This window comes from Rhinatrema bivittatum, chromosome 1 (assembly GCF_901001135.1).
Source record: "Rhinatrema bivittatum chromosome 1, aRhiBiv1.1, whole genome shotgun sequence".
Taxonomy (NCBI): domain Eukaryota; kingdom Metazoa; phylum Chordata; class Amphibia; order Gymnophiona; family Rhinatrematidae; genus Rhinatrema; species Rhinatrema bivittatum.
In genome coordinates, this window is record NC_042615.1 from 321,710,544 (window position 1) to 321,728,275 (window position 17,732).

General features: G+C 42.9%; 1 protein-coding gene across 1 annotated transcript in view; it reads right to left on the reverse strand.

Moving 5' to 3' along the window:
- GRID2 (glutamate ionotropic receptor delta type subunit 2) overlaps nucleotides 1-17,732 on the reverse strand; it is a 2,300,191-nt gene that overhangs the window by 642,701 nt on the left and 1,639,758 nt on the right. The window contains exon 10 of the mRNA XM_029609341.1: nucleotides 13,485-13,682. Within this exon, the coding sequence (XP_029465201.1) occupies nucleotides 13,485-13,682 (198 nt within the window). The remainder of the gene's footprint in view (nucleotides 1-13,484; nucleotides 13,683-17,732) is intronic.

The window sequence follows — 17,732 nt, forward strand, 5'->3', positions numbered from 1 at the left end:
CCCGCCCCCTAGCACACAAGCGCGGAGCTCTTCCAACTTTAAAGGGCCAAGTGCGGGAAACTCACGGGCAGCGCCTGATTCTGTTGTCACCTGAGCCCTGTATATATACCGGGGCTCAGCTACTAGCTCATTGCCTTGGCAATTGGGTCGTACACTCTGGTGTCTTTAGTTTGCCTGTTCCAGTGTCTCCTATTCCAGAGTCTCTCCGTTCCTGGTAATACCCTTTGGACTGATCTCACGGTATTGACCTTTTGCTTGCTCCTGACTACGTCTGACCGTTACCTGGAACCTGTCCACTGAACACTTCTGACCGCTGCCTGGAACTTGACCTCTGCCTGTCCACTGACCACATCTGACCGCTGCCTGGACCTTGACCTCTGCCTGACCTGACTATTCCCAGACTGACTACAGGTACCGACCCTTGCTTCGGCTGACCATTCTGGACTGATACTCTGGCCTTGATCCTCGCTATCCACTCGGACACTCTTCTGGCCTCCTGTGATTCCTGAACCTGCTTGCTTGAACATTGACCATGCACCCTTGTTCGTGGTGGGCACTCCCCTGCGCTTCCTCTCTGGGAGACCCTGCGAGGCCCACCCAAGACCAGGCGGCCCGGATACCCAAGAGCTCAACCTGCAGAAACCCCGGGTTGCTATTGACGAAGCTCCAGCTAGCCTCTGTCTCCTCCTGTGCTCCGCCTCCTGGTGGCAGGCACTCTCTGGGTTCGACCAGAGGGCCGTACCAATCCTGCACAGGCCAAGGGTCCACCTCCAGTGCAACAGAAGCAGAGAGTACCCATGGTAGTTGTGCGCACATGCTCCTTCTCAAACATACACATGCTCTCTGTCACTCCCATACATATTCTCTCTCACTCTCCCACACAGAAGCACACATGCTCTCTCTTACTCTCTCACACACATGCTTTCACTGTCTCACACACAAGCACACATGCTCTCTCTCCTACACAAAAGTACACACATGCTCTCACTTCCCCACACACATGCATTCATGCTCATGCTCACTGGCCCGCACACCTGCTCTCTCTCTCACTCATTTCCTCCTTGACCTAGCAGGCAGCAGCAATCTCCTTCTATAGCCCCCCTGGCCAAGGGAACAACTTCCGGCCACAGGGCTATGCCAGCATTGGACTACTTCAGGCAAGGGCACTCCTCTTTCTCCAAAGCAGAGCAGCCCTGCCGACATTGTTGGCATGGTAAGCGCTGCCTTAGTAAATGAAAAAGCAGCGCGGCCCCACCAGAATCAGCAGCTTTGCCAGCGGGGCCTCGCTGCTTTTCCATTTATTAAGGCTGCGCTTACCACGCCATCCCTTTCGATGGGGCAACGCTTCTGTTCTCTTCCATTTCTTCAGTCGCCATCGGCTTTGGGCTCCAGCTGCGGCCTCTTTCTGTTTCTTCAGCCACTGCTGGCATGGCCACCAATGGCGGCTCGCAGCACCTCTTTCATTCTTCAGCCACCACCAGCCAGGATGGACTCTGCCACGGCCCCAGAGGTTTCTCTTTGGGCCACAGCACCAGCAGCTCCTCTTCTTCTCTTCTACCGGGAAGTAAAAAAAAAAAAAGGGCATAATAAAGTCAAGGTGAGAAGGCTGTGGCAAAAAGGTTTCAGGGGCAATTTTGCTGCCTCAAAATCTTGCCGCCTGAAGCGGCCGCCTCACCCTGCCTCATTATAGAACTGCCCCTATGGCTATTCTTCCCAAGGTTTTAAACTGTATACATCTTTTTTTGGTAGCTTTTCAGGTTTAAAATTGAACTTGAATAAATGAAAGGCTATGGATCTTGCGGGCTGGCTGAAGATATTTGACTGAAATTCCCTTTGGCATGGGCTGCAGATACCATCAGATATTTGGGCAGTAGTGGTCACAAGGATACTCAGAGATGGTAGGCTTACAACTTTAAACCTCTCATTCAGGAATTTAAACAAATATTGGCTAGTTTGCAAAACCATCCTCTCTCATTGTCAGGCCGGCTAGCTCGGGTAAAAATTGTGCTAATCCCTAAAATAATGTACAAGTTACAGATGGCCCCCTTTATAATCTAAAGGAAGGATTTGAAGTTGTTACAGAAGTTGTGCTCAATCCTTTTAGAAATTACATGAGGCTAGGTTCAAGTGTTCTATTTTGATAACTCCTAGATATGAGGGAGGCATAGGATTCTTGGATATATATTTCTATAATATATCATGTCTGCTGCTAACATTGAGGGAATCATTGGGAGAGGCAAAAAAAAAAAAAAACTGTTGTATTTTTGGAAAGGGAATTCATGAGTCAGTTAAATTTATCATATCTAATTCATGCTAAGAATGAAGAACTGCCATCCTACATTTTAGAATCTTTAATGGCTAGCAATATGAGGAAATGCTGGTGAAGTATTAGGAAGCATTTGCAACTTAGTTGGCAACTGTCCCTTTGTTTACCACTGGTTGACAACTCGAAATTTGAACCAGATTGACACATGTCCATTGTAGGTTGCTCAGTTTACAAGGGATTTCAAATATAAATCCATTTGCTAATCTGCAAATTGGCAAGGTGCAATCTCTTCTATCACCTGTTTAATATATTTGCTCTCTCCGAGTCACTGTCACTGTTACAATGTTAACTACTTCGTTTTTATTGGAATCCCTAGTTCAATGTAATTGCTCCCTTCTGAAGCACTGTTACTGTTCAATGTAAACCGAACTGATTTGTAACTTTTTACAAGATTTTCGGTATATAAAACTGTTAAATAAATAAAATAAATACTGTGTTCAATGCCTATCATTTTCTGAGAATGAGCATTTTGTTTATTTGTAAATTTGCATCTGTGTACGGCAGGTGTTAAATAGGGGGTGGGAGAGTAATACTAATGGGGCATTTCAGCGTCTATTATCTTTGATGGCAAAAAAGCAAGTGTCTATTTCAATAATGTATAAATATTTATAATAATATCCGCAAATATAATATATATTCCAGATTAGCGAAAGTTTGGTCACGCGAGTTAAATTTATCATGTCAAATGATGATATTCTCGACTGTGATATTTTGTCTTACATAGAAACATAGAAACATAGAAATGACGGCAGAAGAAGACCAAACGGCCCATCCAGTCTGCCCAGCAAGCTTCACACATTTTTTCTCTCATACTTATCTGTTTCTTTTACCTCTTGGTTCTATTTCCCTTCCTCCCCCACCATTAATGTAGAGAGCAGTGATGGAGCTGCATCCAAGTGAAATATCTAGCTTGATTAGTTAGGGGGTAGTAGGGGTAGTAACCACCGCAATAAGCAAGCTACACCCATGCTTATTTGTTTTAACCCAGACTATGTTATACAGCCCTTATTGGTTGTTTTTCTTCTCCCCTGCCGTTGAAGCAGAGAGCTATGCTGGATATGCATCTAAAGTGAAGTATCAGGCACATTTGGTTTGGGGTAGTAACCGCCGTAACAAGCCAGCTACTCCCCCCTTTGTGAGTGTGAATCCTTTTTTCTTCTCCCCTGCTGTTGAAGCTATGCTGGGTATGCGTGAAGTATCAGTTTTTCTTCTCCCCTGCCGTTGGAGCAGAGAGCTATGCTGGATGTGCATCGAAAGTGAAGTATCAGGCACATTTGGTTTGGGGTAGTAACCGCCGTAACAAGCCAGCTACTCCCGTCTTGAAGAACAATGAAATACGTTGTCATGTGGGAAGTCCATTTTAGGATTTCACATAGGGCGATATTTTGGCCAAACAGAGCCTACGCAGCAAAAGTGGCTTCTTCTGGCAACTGTTTGAAATGTTCCCATTCAGCAGCATCCTTGGTACATTGTTTAAGGGACTGTGGACATATTCAGGTGTTCTGGAATTTGATCAAAGCTTTCTTTATTGCTATTAAAGTCCAAACCACAGTTTGGAATTTTGCTTATTGAGTCATGTCTATACATGTCAGACCTAACTCTATTGCATAAACATTTGTTGATTGAAGGATGTTTGGTGGCATTACATCTTATACTGTGTAAATGGATGGAACCTTCCAGCCTGACCCTGATTTCTAGGCAATCATCCTTTATGGTTTTATATCTCTTAGAAAGGAAATCAATAAGAGGAGGCTCTGACAGAGCACAAAGCAAGGTGCTGCAAATTTGGGTACCATTTGTGAAAACATTCCCCTCTGATTTATGAGGTTGCATCTTGTGGGCTCCTGTATGAAAGGGAGGTGCCATGATCATCACCTGATTTGTTTTTTCCTCAAAGTCCTCAGAATTGGTCAGGGCTTCTGTGCCTTGGTTCACCCCAGAATTAAATAAGAATAGACAAGAGGTATGGAAATTGGAAAGGATTTGGATAAAATCCCATTTATGGAATGATAAAATGAATTGGCGTAAATCTGCTAATAGATGCATGTCTAAAGTTGAACATGTGAAAAAAGTGTTTTTGAAAGATAAGATAGAAAAAGCAGGTTATAATAAATCCACAAGAAATATCTAGGACTTCTTGATCCCTATTAGGAGGGAATTGTTTTCCTAAGTCTGAGATTCCAGATGCGATAGATGGAGATAGTTTTGTTAATTTTTAGTGCAATACAATGGAGGAGATTCGAGGTCTGATTGAGCAAAGGTTGGAAGTTGAGGATATGGTTGTGATTAAGTTAGATGGGCTTCCAGTGGTAAAGTTCCAGTTGGCCTCCTGGCTTCAGCTCTACTCGTCTCTATCCTCTGGAACTCTTCTTCAGACACCGACCCACAGGAGACCGCATGTAAGTCCAAGCGGCTTGGGTCCTCACGGGCGCCTCCTGGGGGGACCTCGGGCTTCCAGTGGTGAAAATCCCTTCGTTCTCCTGCGCTGTGCCACCTCCCGGCTTCAATTTCCACTGTGGGTCTTCCCACGGTGTGTCATCATCTGTCCCAGCCGGCTCAAGGGTCCACGAATCCAACATTGGTTTCCCTGACTAAAATTACTGGTGGGTTAAAGAAAATTTTGGACTAGTTTGCTTCTCAAAAGCTTTTAGTGAATGCAAGTAAACAGAATGGTTATATGTAGGGAATGAGGTAATTAAATAACTTGAGGATAGGGTAGGTTGCTATTGAGAGAAGCCAGAAAGTAAGGAATCTAGATGTGCTAATTGATGAGACTCTGTCTATGGATTTTTATATCAGATTGATGGTTCACAATGCTTGGCTTCCATTTAGACAATTAAGAAGACTCCGAACATTTTTTTTTTAGAGATTTAAGTTTTCATATTGGTAGTTCAGGTGTTGGTTTGCTCAGTTGTAGATTATTGCAATATGAAATTGGTGGGTCTTCCTAAAAAGAGCTTACAGCACTTACAGGTGGTACAGAATATTGCAGCAGTTTGATTTTTGATCTTCCATGTAGGGTGAGTACAATAACTTTACTAAGATGTCTTCATTGGTTACCTTTTGAAAAGCAAGTTAATTTTAAACTCATGACTTTGAAATATAAGGCATTAAATGGAGGGGGTGCAGATTCTTACAAAATATGATCAAGGGTTACATTCCTACCCACAATCTTCATTTAAAATCAGCAGCGTTGGTGTTAGTAACATCAAGACAAGATGTATGTAAATTTTCAAACAGGAAATGGATGTTTTCAGTTACTGGCCCAGAATTGTGGAGTTCGTCTCCAATGGAGGTGAGATTGGAGCAGAATTTCCTCAACTTCAGAAAAAAGGTAAAGACATGGCTTTTTCCATCTTAGCCCAGGTTAATTTAAACTGAATATAGTATGGATAGTTGGGGCTGAAGCATATTGTTTATTTTATTTGAGTACTATGTATTTCTATTTGTTTTTGTTGGAATTTGTAAACATTGATTGTATTTTAATTGGATTTTATTGTGAACCTCTCTGGCCAGATCTGGATCTGTTGAGCAGTATATAAGAAATGGGAAATAAGTAAATAAATAACAAACAAACAAACAAACAAATAAATAAATAAATAAATACCCCAACTTAGTGAAACTGCCTTTTGACTTTACCGAGTACTAGTGTGTCCTAATGTATGCTAGTGGTATTCAAATGTAAATTGTATATTAACAAATTGATGTTCTCATCTATTTAAATATATAAGTGGAAATACTGGACTGGATGAAAAGGGGGTGAGGGGTGGGTTTAGGGGTGATGGATAAAATAAAGAACACTTATTGTTATACTACACTCTCTTGTTGTCACTGTTGAAATTGTACAAGCTTTAATAAAAATAATATATAAAAAAAAAAGAAGAGCTGGCTAGACCTGAAGTTTCAGTATTGGGACAAAGAGAGGTGCTTGGCTTGTTGCCCTATTCGACCTCACCACAAATTTTCAGCATCTTTTAACCTCCTGCTCTCCTCTGGATCTGGGACCTGCACCTGTGGAAGTCATGCAAGTGGATTGCTTCAAGCTGTCAGCAGAAGAAAACAGAGATGCTGTAACCTAAGTTTATACTGTTCTACATCTGGGCATTTGATGAGTTTCCCAGCTTATTTGGGCAGCAACTTAAGGACCTAAGCCTGGTGGGAGCGGCCACCTTAGGTCATTCCTGTACATCTCCACAATTGTTAGTCCCAGTATGCCTGTCTCTTGGGGAGATTCTTGTTGATGCTCTTGCCTTTCTAGATACTGGCACTGGGGGCACTTTATCCATGAGGCTCTGGTCCAATACCACCACATACTGACAGTTCCTTTGAACACCTCACGATCGATCTCCTCCATTTATGGAGACCCCTTGCCCAGACATGTTACAAGAAACAGGGTACCTCTGACCAAGCAAAGAAGGAATTCTGGATGGAGAACAAATAAGCCTCTACACATTGCCAAAGGCAATCAACACAATTATCTTAGGCCTGCCATAGTTCATGCTACATCAGCCCTACATCAATTGGACCACATTGCAATTTACCAGATGGAACCCTAGTTATCAAGAGCAATGATTTGCAAATTCTCAGCTGTGGTGCTTTGGCTTAGGCATTTACCTCAGAGCTTCCAGGTCTGCCACCACAGTGTACAGAGTTCATAGATGTTTTCAGCAAACAGCAGGTATAGGTCCTGCTACCTCATCTCTCCTACAATTGTGCCATAGACTTGGTTTCTGGCAAGATTCTACCCAGAGGCAGAGTACACTTGCTCTCTGCTCCTGAAACAGAGGTGATGAACAAATATATTAGAGAACTTGGACAGATGCTTCATTTGCCCCCTCTTCCTTACCTGTAGGGGCTAGATTTTTTTTCATAGGAAAGAAGGATGGGTTGTTACATCTCTTCATTGATTATTGTGGTCTTAACTTTATTACCAAGAAGAATCACTTCCTCTTCTCTTGATTTCCAAGCTCTTTGACTGCCTTTGAGGTGTGCAAATATTTACCAAACTGGACCTTCGAGGGGCATACAACCTAATCAGAATCCTAGAGGGTGACAAGTGGAGTGCCTTTAACACCCATGATGGATACTATGAATAACCAGTGATGCCCTTTGGGTTGTGCAATGCCCTCGAAGTTTTCCAATTTATGGTATATGAGATCTTATGGGACCCTCTCTACTCCCATGTAGTTTACCTGGATGATATTCTAGTATTCGTGAAGTTATTGTCAGAGCACTGACATCATGTAAAACAGGTCCTCCAAAGGCTCCGTGACCACCTTCTCTGCGCCAAGTTTGAACAGGAAGAACTTCCCTTCTTGGGATATTATCTCTTGCTAAAGCCATACTGGAGTGGCCCTGGCCAATAGGCCTTAAAGTACTGCAATGCTTCCTGGGGTTTGCAAAATACTATAGGTAATTTATCCATGATTATTCCTCCTTAGTGGCCACACTCACAGCCCTAAGAACTAGATTTACGGAAGCTATCCAAGCTTTCAAGCATCTAAAAGAGGAGTTCATCCTTAATCCGAGCCTTCACCATCCAATCTGTCCAAGTCAATCATCCTAGAAGTAGATGTGTATACTCTTGGGGTAGGAATTGTCCTCCTACAGCATAACCATAATGGTACATTTGTGACCTGCTTCCACTTTTCAAATAAATTCTCTCCAGTAGAGAAGAATGATATCATTGGAGATTGTGAGCTACTTATGGTCAAGCTAGCCTTGGAATAAAGGAACCAAGTACCCAGTAACTATCTTTATGGATCACAAGAACCTTGAGAATTTAGTACAAGCACAGAGACTGAACCCTTGGCAAGCCAGAAGGTCATTGAATTTTATTAGGTTTGACTTCAAGTTGCGGAACCATACTGCTGAGAAGAATCAATGAGCTGATGCCCTCTTATGATCCTTTGATACTGGGGGCTCTCTGGAATCCTCATGGCATTTCATCAGCCCTGCAAAGATTGTGTTCCTGCCATATTTATAGTTCCTCCTGGGAAGACCATGGCTTCCTAGCACCTATGACAGAAGGTTCTTCAGTGGGCCCATGACAAACGCTTGCCAGCGCACCCAGGTATCACCCAAACCTTGGAATTAGTTGTTCAACAGTATTGGGGGCCTTAAATGAAGATGGACATGAAGCACTATGTCCTGCAACGGTCGTATCTTCCCTAATGATGCCATGGAATCCAGAATGGTACTCCAGTTTCTGCCACCAATGCACTACAAGGGTGATCTTAAGGAGAGCTGAGGTGTTTTTGAACCAGTGCAGAATGCATTTTGAACTACAGTCTACTTTGTTCCCAATGGATCATTCCAAGGTCCTCTACATCTTCTCGCTCCTTGGTAGCACAGCATTAGCATAGGTTTCTCCCATATGAGAGAGGGAGGACCTCCTGGCTCCACAGTCTGCCAAATTTCCTTCAACAATTCAGGTTAGTCTACAAAGAACCTGGATGAGCCTCTTTCCTGGCTGCTGATCTGCTGCAGATCCACCAAAGAACATGCACCTTAGGCGCATATGCCATAGAATTCCTCACCTTGGCCTCTAAATTATATTGACGAGAAGATAGCCTCATGGTTATATTCCTACAAGGGCTATCAGGGAGGATCAAGGATGATTGCACACATTTCCTGAATAGTGCACACTAGTTGCAAAATAGTATACAATGTTTCTGAATAGTGTGAACTTCAAATGAAAAAAACATGAAGGTTTGTGTTTTTTCTATCATTTTATTTTGAAAATGACAAAAAATAGGTACATAAGATTTAAATAATGGGTCAAAACAAAGGTCCATCAAGTGCTGCATTATGTCTCCAACAGTGACCAATGTGCAGGAGAAAAAAATTTGTTTTTGGTTCGTTTTCAGGAAATTTTTTTTCCATGAATTTCAGTTTGTGAATTGTTTGATTCATTTTCATTTGTGAGAAAAAAATAAATCAAACAACCCCCCCCCCCAAGGCTTCCCACCTGCCATTCAGAAAAATGCCGGGGCTGGGATCCCCCCAGGCCCCCACATACCTAGTCCAGTAGGGATCTGCTGCTTCAGCCTAGGCCCAGGTCGAAGTCTCGGGCTTGCATAGACCAAGGGTGCAGTAGGACACCACGACCATGGCCTATTCAAGGCCAAGGCTTCAGCGTGATCTGGAAGCTGGTTCCTGATGCCTGGGCCTCTCTCTAGGCCAGGGCCTGGATTAGGCCCGAGGCCGAGTCCCAATGCCAGAGCCTTGGCCTAGACCCAGGCACGATACCGTGACCTGACCTGAAGTCTGAGTCCCAACACCAGGGCTTAGGCCTGGGACCCAGGCCCAAGACCAGGTCCTGACGCTGGTGCCTCAGCCCAGACTCAGGCCTGATGCCACAACCTGACCTAGTGGCCAGATCCTGATGCCAGGGCCGGGTCCTCAGCCAGGAGTCTTGGTCCCGACACCTATGCCTTGCTCAGGGTCAGGCCCAGGGCTCAGAGCCCAGGCCTCAGAGCCTCTTCTTCATCTTCTTCATTCTTCAGCACTTGCAAGCCAAATGACACCATCCACTGGGGTCGCCCTGAGTTAATTAACTCCAGCACATTCACCCCAGCATATGGTGCAATTTGGATGTATAACAGTGCCGCACACGTTGCCATAAATCAAAATGGCGCCATCCACCGAGGTGAATGTGCCGGAGTTAATTCCAGCGCAAATCCATTGGACGGCATCATTTGGCTTGCAAGTATAGAAGAAGAAGAAAACAATGAAGGGGCTCCAAGACCATGGCAGACTCTGGGACATGGTACCAGGCATCAGGACCTGACCTCCTAGCCGAGGCCCCAGCATTGGGCATGGGTTTAGGCCTAGGCCCAGGCCCAGCATAGTGACCAGGCCTCCAGGCTGGGTCAAGGCATCAGGCCTGTGTCTGGGCCCCAGCCAAGGCTGAGGTCCAGGCATTGGGATCTGGCCTCTGGGCCGGTTTGTGGCATCTGGCCTGGGTCTCGGCCCTGGCTGTGGGACGGTCTCCAGGTCGGGTTGCAGTGTCAGGCCTGGTCTGGTCCCCAGCCTAGGCTAAGGCCCTGGCATTGGGACCCTGTCTCCGGGTCAAGTCGCAGCATCGGGCCTGGTTCTAGGCCTAGGCCCTGGGATCAGGAGCTGGCCTTCTTTGCATACCCGATGGATAAGGTAAGTTCTTTTTTTTTTGGGGGGGGGGGGGGGTTGGCCAAGGCCCCAGCATCAGCCTGGGTCTCCGCCGAGACCTCAACATCGCGCTCAGGCCTAGGATGCTGCCCCTGCTTTGGGCTTCAGCCTATGCCCTCGGCATGGTTCCAGCTTTAGGCCTAGACCTAGGCCAAAATAATTAGTTTAAAACGAAATGAATTATCCATATTTGTCACATTTTTGCTGTTTCATTTTAAATAAATGCACATCCCTAGTGGCCAATCCAGATCACAATTACCTGTCAGGATCCGAAAAAGTTGATAGATTCTGTGCTGCTTATCCCAGAGATACAAATTGGATTTCCCCAAGTCTACTTTAATAATGGTTTGTGGACCTTTCTTCCAGAAACTTGTCCAAACCTTTTTTAAACTTAGCTTAACAGCTTTCACCACATCTTCTGGCAACAAATTCTAGAGTGTAATTATGCATTGAGTAAATAAAATGTTTTTTTCCTTTTTTGTATCACCTAATAACTTCACTGATTTTATAGACCTCTATCATGCCTCCACTCAGCTGTCTCTTCTCCAAGCTGAAGAGCCCTAACTTCTTTAGCTTTTCCTTATAGAGGAATCATTTCATCCTCTTTATCATTTTGTTTGCCCTTTGATGACATTGTCTATGTCATTTCAAATGAAAGCACATCCCTAGTATTTCATTTCCTATGAATAAGCCCTTAGGGAACTGATTCAGTCCTTCTGTCTGTCTATTCATCTGATGGCATTATAATTTCTACTAAGCAATTTAACCAAGCAAGTCCAAACATGGGGGAGATAGAGAATGGTCCTAACATATTGAAAATGACCTTGAACCAATAAAGATAAGACAATTTTCAACAGGGTCAAATTGAAAAGCATTAGAAAATTCATGCATAAGCATACTTCTTTCTTCCTTGTTCTATCTTGTGTAATACACTCATAACTTGCTAACACAGAGATACCCATGGTTACAAATAGGAAAGGGTTTATATATTCCTTATTCTCATTTTTGTGTGTGTTTTCTATGTTTACATTCCTTCCTTCCTGCTCTGAAGAGGAAATAGTTCAATTCTTGGTCTAGCGGAAAGGAAATAATATCTTACTCACAGATCTGTGTCATACTGCTATTTTACTACTAGAAATTCAAAGGACATGAAACCTTGCAATGTTAGTCAAAAGGACTGGTCTATTCCCTATTAGCTAACATTTAAGATCTAAATCAAACCAGGCAGATTGTCAGCCAGTTTTGAATTCATCAGAATTTTCAGATTTTTTTTCCAGGTGTGCTTGGCAATTACGATAGTTTGGTAAAACTTTGACTGAACTCAATGCATATTTGCCATTTATTTTCCAGTTCATAGTTCTTGTAATTGAATCTGTCAATTGTGATCACCACAAATTGTTCAAATCAACTCAAAATTCAAGGCATAGTTGCTGATTTTGAGGAATCTGTATATGTTTTTTTTTTAATTATTTTTTTAAAGGTTTACAAATTGATTAAACAAACTCAAAACTTCTTGCTGTTTCACAAAGTTACTTTGCAAACTTTTTTTTTAAGTTCATACATGTCACTATGTCAGGTTGTAATTCAAAGCAGGCCCTTTTTGTCAGCTAAAGAACAGACTATGATGCATTTCCTCCTGACGGTAACTTGACAGGCAAAAAGAGATGAAATCATGCCCTAAATGGCATTCTAGCATTACATTTTCCAGAAATATCAGTATTAACACACAAATCTAACCATCACCTTGCACTAAGGGTAGAGATAACACAGGAGTAGCTGAAATGATAGCCTGAAAGGAATTTTATATACATTGGGAGCCTCTATAAATTCTAGAATTCTGCATACAATTGAAGAGAGCTGTGCTGTGAGGAAGTGCCTCTCTGCCAACCACAGCACCAACAGGAATACGGGTCATTGTGACTGTAGGTCATTGTGACTGCAGGTCATTGTCAGCTTGGCATTCTTCCTAGAACTTAGAAAACTAGGAGGTATGCTTATCTGACTGGTATGCATGCAGGAAGAAAAAAGAGAGGGGGGGGAGTTGTGTACTTAAGGCCTGGTTTACTAAGCTCTTTTCCCCACAGACAAAGAATGGGGAAAAAATGTCCTTAGTAAATCAGACCCTTAATAATGGCCTCCATTAGATAATGCGTGCTTAGAGTTTGAAGTGACATCCATTTATGCCTGTCCTGTTGGTCTGTGTGAAGGAAAGCAGGGAAAAGAGAAAAAAAAAAAAAGCATTTCCCAGGTTGATTCTCAAGAGGTGAGAGCTTTCCTCAAATGAAATAAACTCATATCAAATACAATTCAGATTATAAGAGGGATGGAGTAGAGCAGTCAAACTTTTCTTGACTCAAAAGCTTTATTGCATCTGTGCAAGGCACACTCCTAGCCTATTGGTAGAGCCAACAGTTTTCCATTTTTAATTTTTGCTGCTCCACATCTCTGTTATAAACCATTCATTGCAATTATTGCTGTGTAGCTTTCTTGCTGCTAATATTTATTTAGGATTTTAACAAATATTAGGATTTAATCTTCCTCATCTCTTGTTTGCCTCAAACATAACTTTTGATCCCTGAAGCAAAATTGAATTCTTAATTCACTGCATAATAAAAATGCAATTCGTAATTGCTAAATCTAAACTCAATTAAAACTCTTGGAAATATTCCAGTGTGGAGAGAGTTTAGACTGGCTTTATAGATTTTCCTAAAATAATCTGATTCTGGCAACTGTTTGAAGTTTGGTTTGATTCCGTTTGATTAGCCCTGCTGCAAATCAAAGAACCAACCAACCTGGGTGATTAGTTTGGTCCAAGTACTCATTGTTTGTTTCACTCTTTCAATCTGATTGGAAGGCAGTTGACTTTTCAGTATCTGTCTACGCAGCAGAGATGAAGAGAGGGAGATATGAACATATTTTCTCATTGGCTGAGCAGAGTAGATTTAAAGGAAAGAGCAATAATGGGAGACATTTTCCACATAACACTTACCTTAAATAACAATTCTCCTATCAATCCATTCCAAGACCCATCTTCTTGAGGACTTCCATATTTATGGTCTGGAGAGACATAGATTTCATACTTGAAGCCCAAGTAACTTGACAGGGCATCTAAAACGTCAATGGAGAAGCCCTGATATTTCTTTGGTTTCCCCAAAACATTTTCAGAGACCATCACAAATGGTTCTTCCTATATAGGATTAAAAAGGATAATTACCAATAGGACCATTTTACATAGTTAAAAGTATTCACAACCAGTAGAGATCAAACCTCCACTAAAACAACATGAAAGGGCACAGCTAAGTTCTCAAAATGCAATATTAACATAATATCTCATTACATTGTAGGTATTGCTTACAAATTTTAGGAGACAGAAAAATGAACAGTGAAATCTTATTTATGAACTCATGTTTTAAAATCGTACGTAAAATTCGGGAGTTATGCACGTGACCAGCCAGCTAAAAGGGGTGAGCTGGGTGGGGGGCATGGTCTGGGCAGGGAAGAGTGGGGTAGGAGGGCAGACCGGGACAGCGCCATTAGACGATTCCCAGGGTAGGGCATGCCGGTAGCTGGCCAGCTCGCGGAACCTACTTCATCTATTTAGATGAAGTAAGTTATGAAATAAAGGAAAAAAAGTTAGGGAAATGGGTTTTAGGGGTCAGGGAGGAGAGGGGAAAAACGAAGCAGAGTAGGAAGAGGTATAGGGAAGTTCCCTAATTGGAGCTCCTTAATTGGAGCGGACTGGGAGGAAACTAGGAATCAACCAATTGCTTCGTCGCACATATATTTCTAAAATTCCACCCCCCCCCCCCCCACGCATGGAGGAGGCCACCTGCCTGCACATGCGCATGTGAACACTAAAATCCAGCACACATGTGTGCGTAGGAACCGTATTCAAAGGAATTTGCCCAGGTAACTAAGCAGTCACCCAGGTTAATTCCCCAGCCTGAAAATAGCGCTTCCCTCTATGGGTACAATTATATGGCCTCTCAAAAAGCCCATGCACTTTTAGCTGTGGGTAAAAGGAGCACATCTGGGATTAGGGAAGGAAAGAGTGAGTCTTCATTTCTTCCATTTGTATACAGCATGTTCTAAAACAGCTTACCTGCCGATACAGTAAGCTTCACAGGAAAACGGGACTCAGTGTTGAGTGCCCACTCTCCCAACAAGAGCCCAGTCACCTCTCCTGGGTAAGCGATCCATACAGGATCGCACTAAAAGGCGGCGATAGGGATGATTACGTGCCCCAAGCTCCCTCCTTGGCCCAGGAGAGGTGGCTGTCAACGGGTTCTGAAAAGCAAAGCTCTATTTTATGAGCGTCGGTTTTCCGAACCTGCTGACAGTCATGGGTTAGGAAAACAGAGTCCGTTTTCCTAACCTGACCATCCGGCACATTTAATTATTTCTTTATTGAATTTTTAAGTTTTACAGACAGCAATTGGCATGCCCAAGATGTTACAGGCAATATATAAGGTCAAATGTTGAAAGAAATACATAAAACGCGGGAATCACTTATTACTTACTACACTACCTGAGATACAATGGAGCAATTCTATTGTTTCTAAAAGGTAAAATAAGGAAAAAGGTACTTGAGGAGTATTTAAGCACTGGCTAATATATCGGTCCCTTCCCTAGGATCAGATAAGGAATTAAAAAATACTTCTAATTGAGAAGCTTCCATGAAAGCATATCTAACATTATTCATTTTTAAAACACATTTATTTGTAAATCTAATAACAATCTGGGCTCCTAATTGACGGGCTCTAGGACACAATGCAAGAAATATGTTTCGATGATGCTGTATAACCCTGGCAATATCTGGATATATCCACATTTTTTGCCACAAATACAACACATTCCTATTGCAAAGAAACAATCTTAGGGGTAGATTTTATAAATCTACGCCCGCGCGAACAAAAGTACGCAGGATTTTATAAGATACACACGTAGCCGTGCGTATCTTATAAAATCCAGGGTCGGTGCGCGCAAGGGGGTGCACAAATTGGAGCAGCCTAGGAGGGAACTTTCCTTCCACCCCCCGCACCTTGCCCTCCCTTCCCCTACCTAACCCACCCACTCGGCCTTATCTAAACCCCCCCCCCCTACCTGTGTTTTAAAAGTTACGCCTGCCAGAAGCAGGCGTAAATTACGCACGCCAGCGGGCTGCTGGCGCGCGATTCCCCGGCCTGGGACCCGTTTTGGAGGCCTCGGCCACGCCCCTGGGCCGGCACCATGCCCCCGACACGCCCCCCAGAACGCCCCGAATGACGCGTCGGCCCCGACACACTACCCGACACGTCCCCCTAGCGAAGCCCCGGGACGTACGCGCATCCCAGGGCTTGCGCGCGCCGGGGGTTTTTAAAAGGGTTATGCGCGTACCTTATGCATGTAACCCTTTTAAAATCTGGCCCTTAGTATATTATCTGTATCTGCGGGTAAAGTGAAATTAACCATTAAAATTCCTCTTTTTTCCACATGGTTTTCTAAAGAAGTCTCCAAAAACTCTGATAGATTCATTGTTAGAGACACAGTCTCAGCAGATTCCACTGGATTATTGGTAATCAAATTCTCACCTACTGAGTGGTTTCAGGCAAAAAGTAGATCTTAGATATGATTGGCAAAGCTTCAGTCGAAAGATGTAATATCTCTAATAAGTATTTCTTAAATTGTTCCATCCATGAGATCATTTTGCACTTAGGAAAGTTAACCACTCTTAAATTCAGGTATATAATATTATTTTCCAAGTTTTCCACTTTTTTTTCCCAATATAGAGTCCCCTTGAATTAGGCCTGATTGAATAGTTTGCATCTGAGTAACTTTTGAATCCATTTCTTCGATTTTAGCAGAGAAGGCTACCACCACCAGACAAAGAATTAAATTGAGCCTGTGAATCTTTCATCATAGCAGTTAAAGAAATAATAGCATTTTCCAGCAGCGATATAGCATTCCACAATGTGTCTAATGTCACAACCATAGGTTTAACCAGAAATGTTTTAACAGTCATATTTACCGCAGAATCAGGCTGTACTTCTTCAATTTCCTGGGATGTTTCCTTATTTCTCCTTCCTTGAGTAGTTTGATGTATTTATTTATTTATTTATAATTTTTTATATACCACCGCTCATCAGAGATATCACGTCGGTGTACAGAGAACAGGAACTTACGCCGGGGCGTTATACATTTAACAATGGTTAAAATATAGGTAATTGAACATAAAACAAGTAGGAGTAATTAAATCAAAACAATCATTTAGTAGCATTATACATTTAACAATGGCTAAAATATAGGTAATTGTACATAAAACAAGTAGGAGTAATTAAATCAAGACAATCATTTAGGTGCAGCTTAACTGAACTGAGTTAAACAAAGCTGGAAAATATAAGGATTCTAGGAAAATTAGGTATGAGATAAGGGAAGGGTAAAGAAGAAATAGGATTCTAAATTAGAGGTGGTAGGAGGGGGCAGAAGCAGAAGGGAGAGGAGCAGTTAGATTGCAATTAGGAGCAGTTGTAAAGAAGAGTATTGAAAGTAGTAAGCAGATATAGGGAGAAATCAGAAATGGTGCATAAAAGGAAGTATTGGGTAGAAAAAGGCAGGGCATATGTAGCGGCAAACCGCAAAAACCGCCCGATATTCCGATGTTTTACTTCTCCAAAGCGGTCATAAAATCTCAGCTTCGGGCATGCCCTGCTATATTCACAGGTGGGCCTGCCTCGTGGGCCACTCTCTCCATGAACGCCTTCCATTCTGGATTCGTGGCCGACCCAGACATGCCGGCAAAGGCTGGTAGGGAGGGAGTTGCCGGTGCTCCAGGGCTCAATGATGTCTCACCCAGCAGCACCAGAGCTTGCTGCTCCTCCGACGCTGCAATTGGGCCTCCCGAAGCCATCTCCACAGCAGTGCAAAATCCTTTAATTGTCGTTTGTGTCATGGTGGTTTTAAGGGGGATCAAGGCTCCATCCCTCACCTTCCCCTTTTTCTTCGTATGAGGCATATTTAGATTTGAGGAAATAATTTTTCACAAGCGACTCAGGAGCTCTTGCAAACCACATCCTATCCTCTCGGCGCCATTTTATTCCACCAGTCACCCACTGCTGGTACATTTAAAAACATTTTTTTTAAACATTTTTGTTTTTTTCTGCTTTTCTGTACAATTTTTTGTGCAGGTGTTAATTTCTGAGCTTGGCCGCACATTTTGTTTTCAGGTGTATAACTAATAGCCTCATCAACATGCATTTAC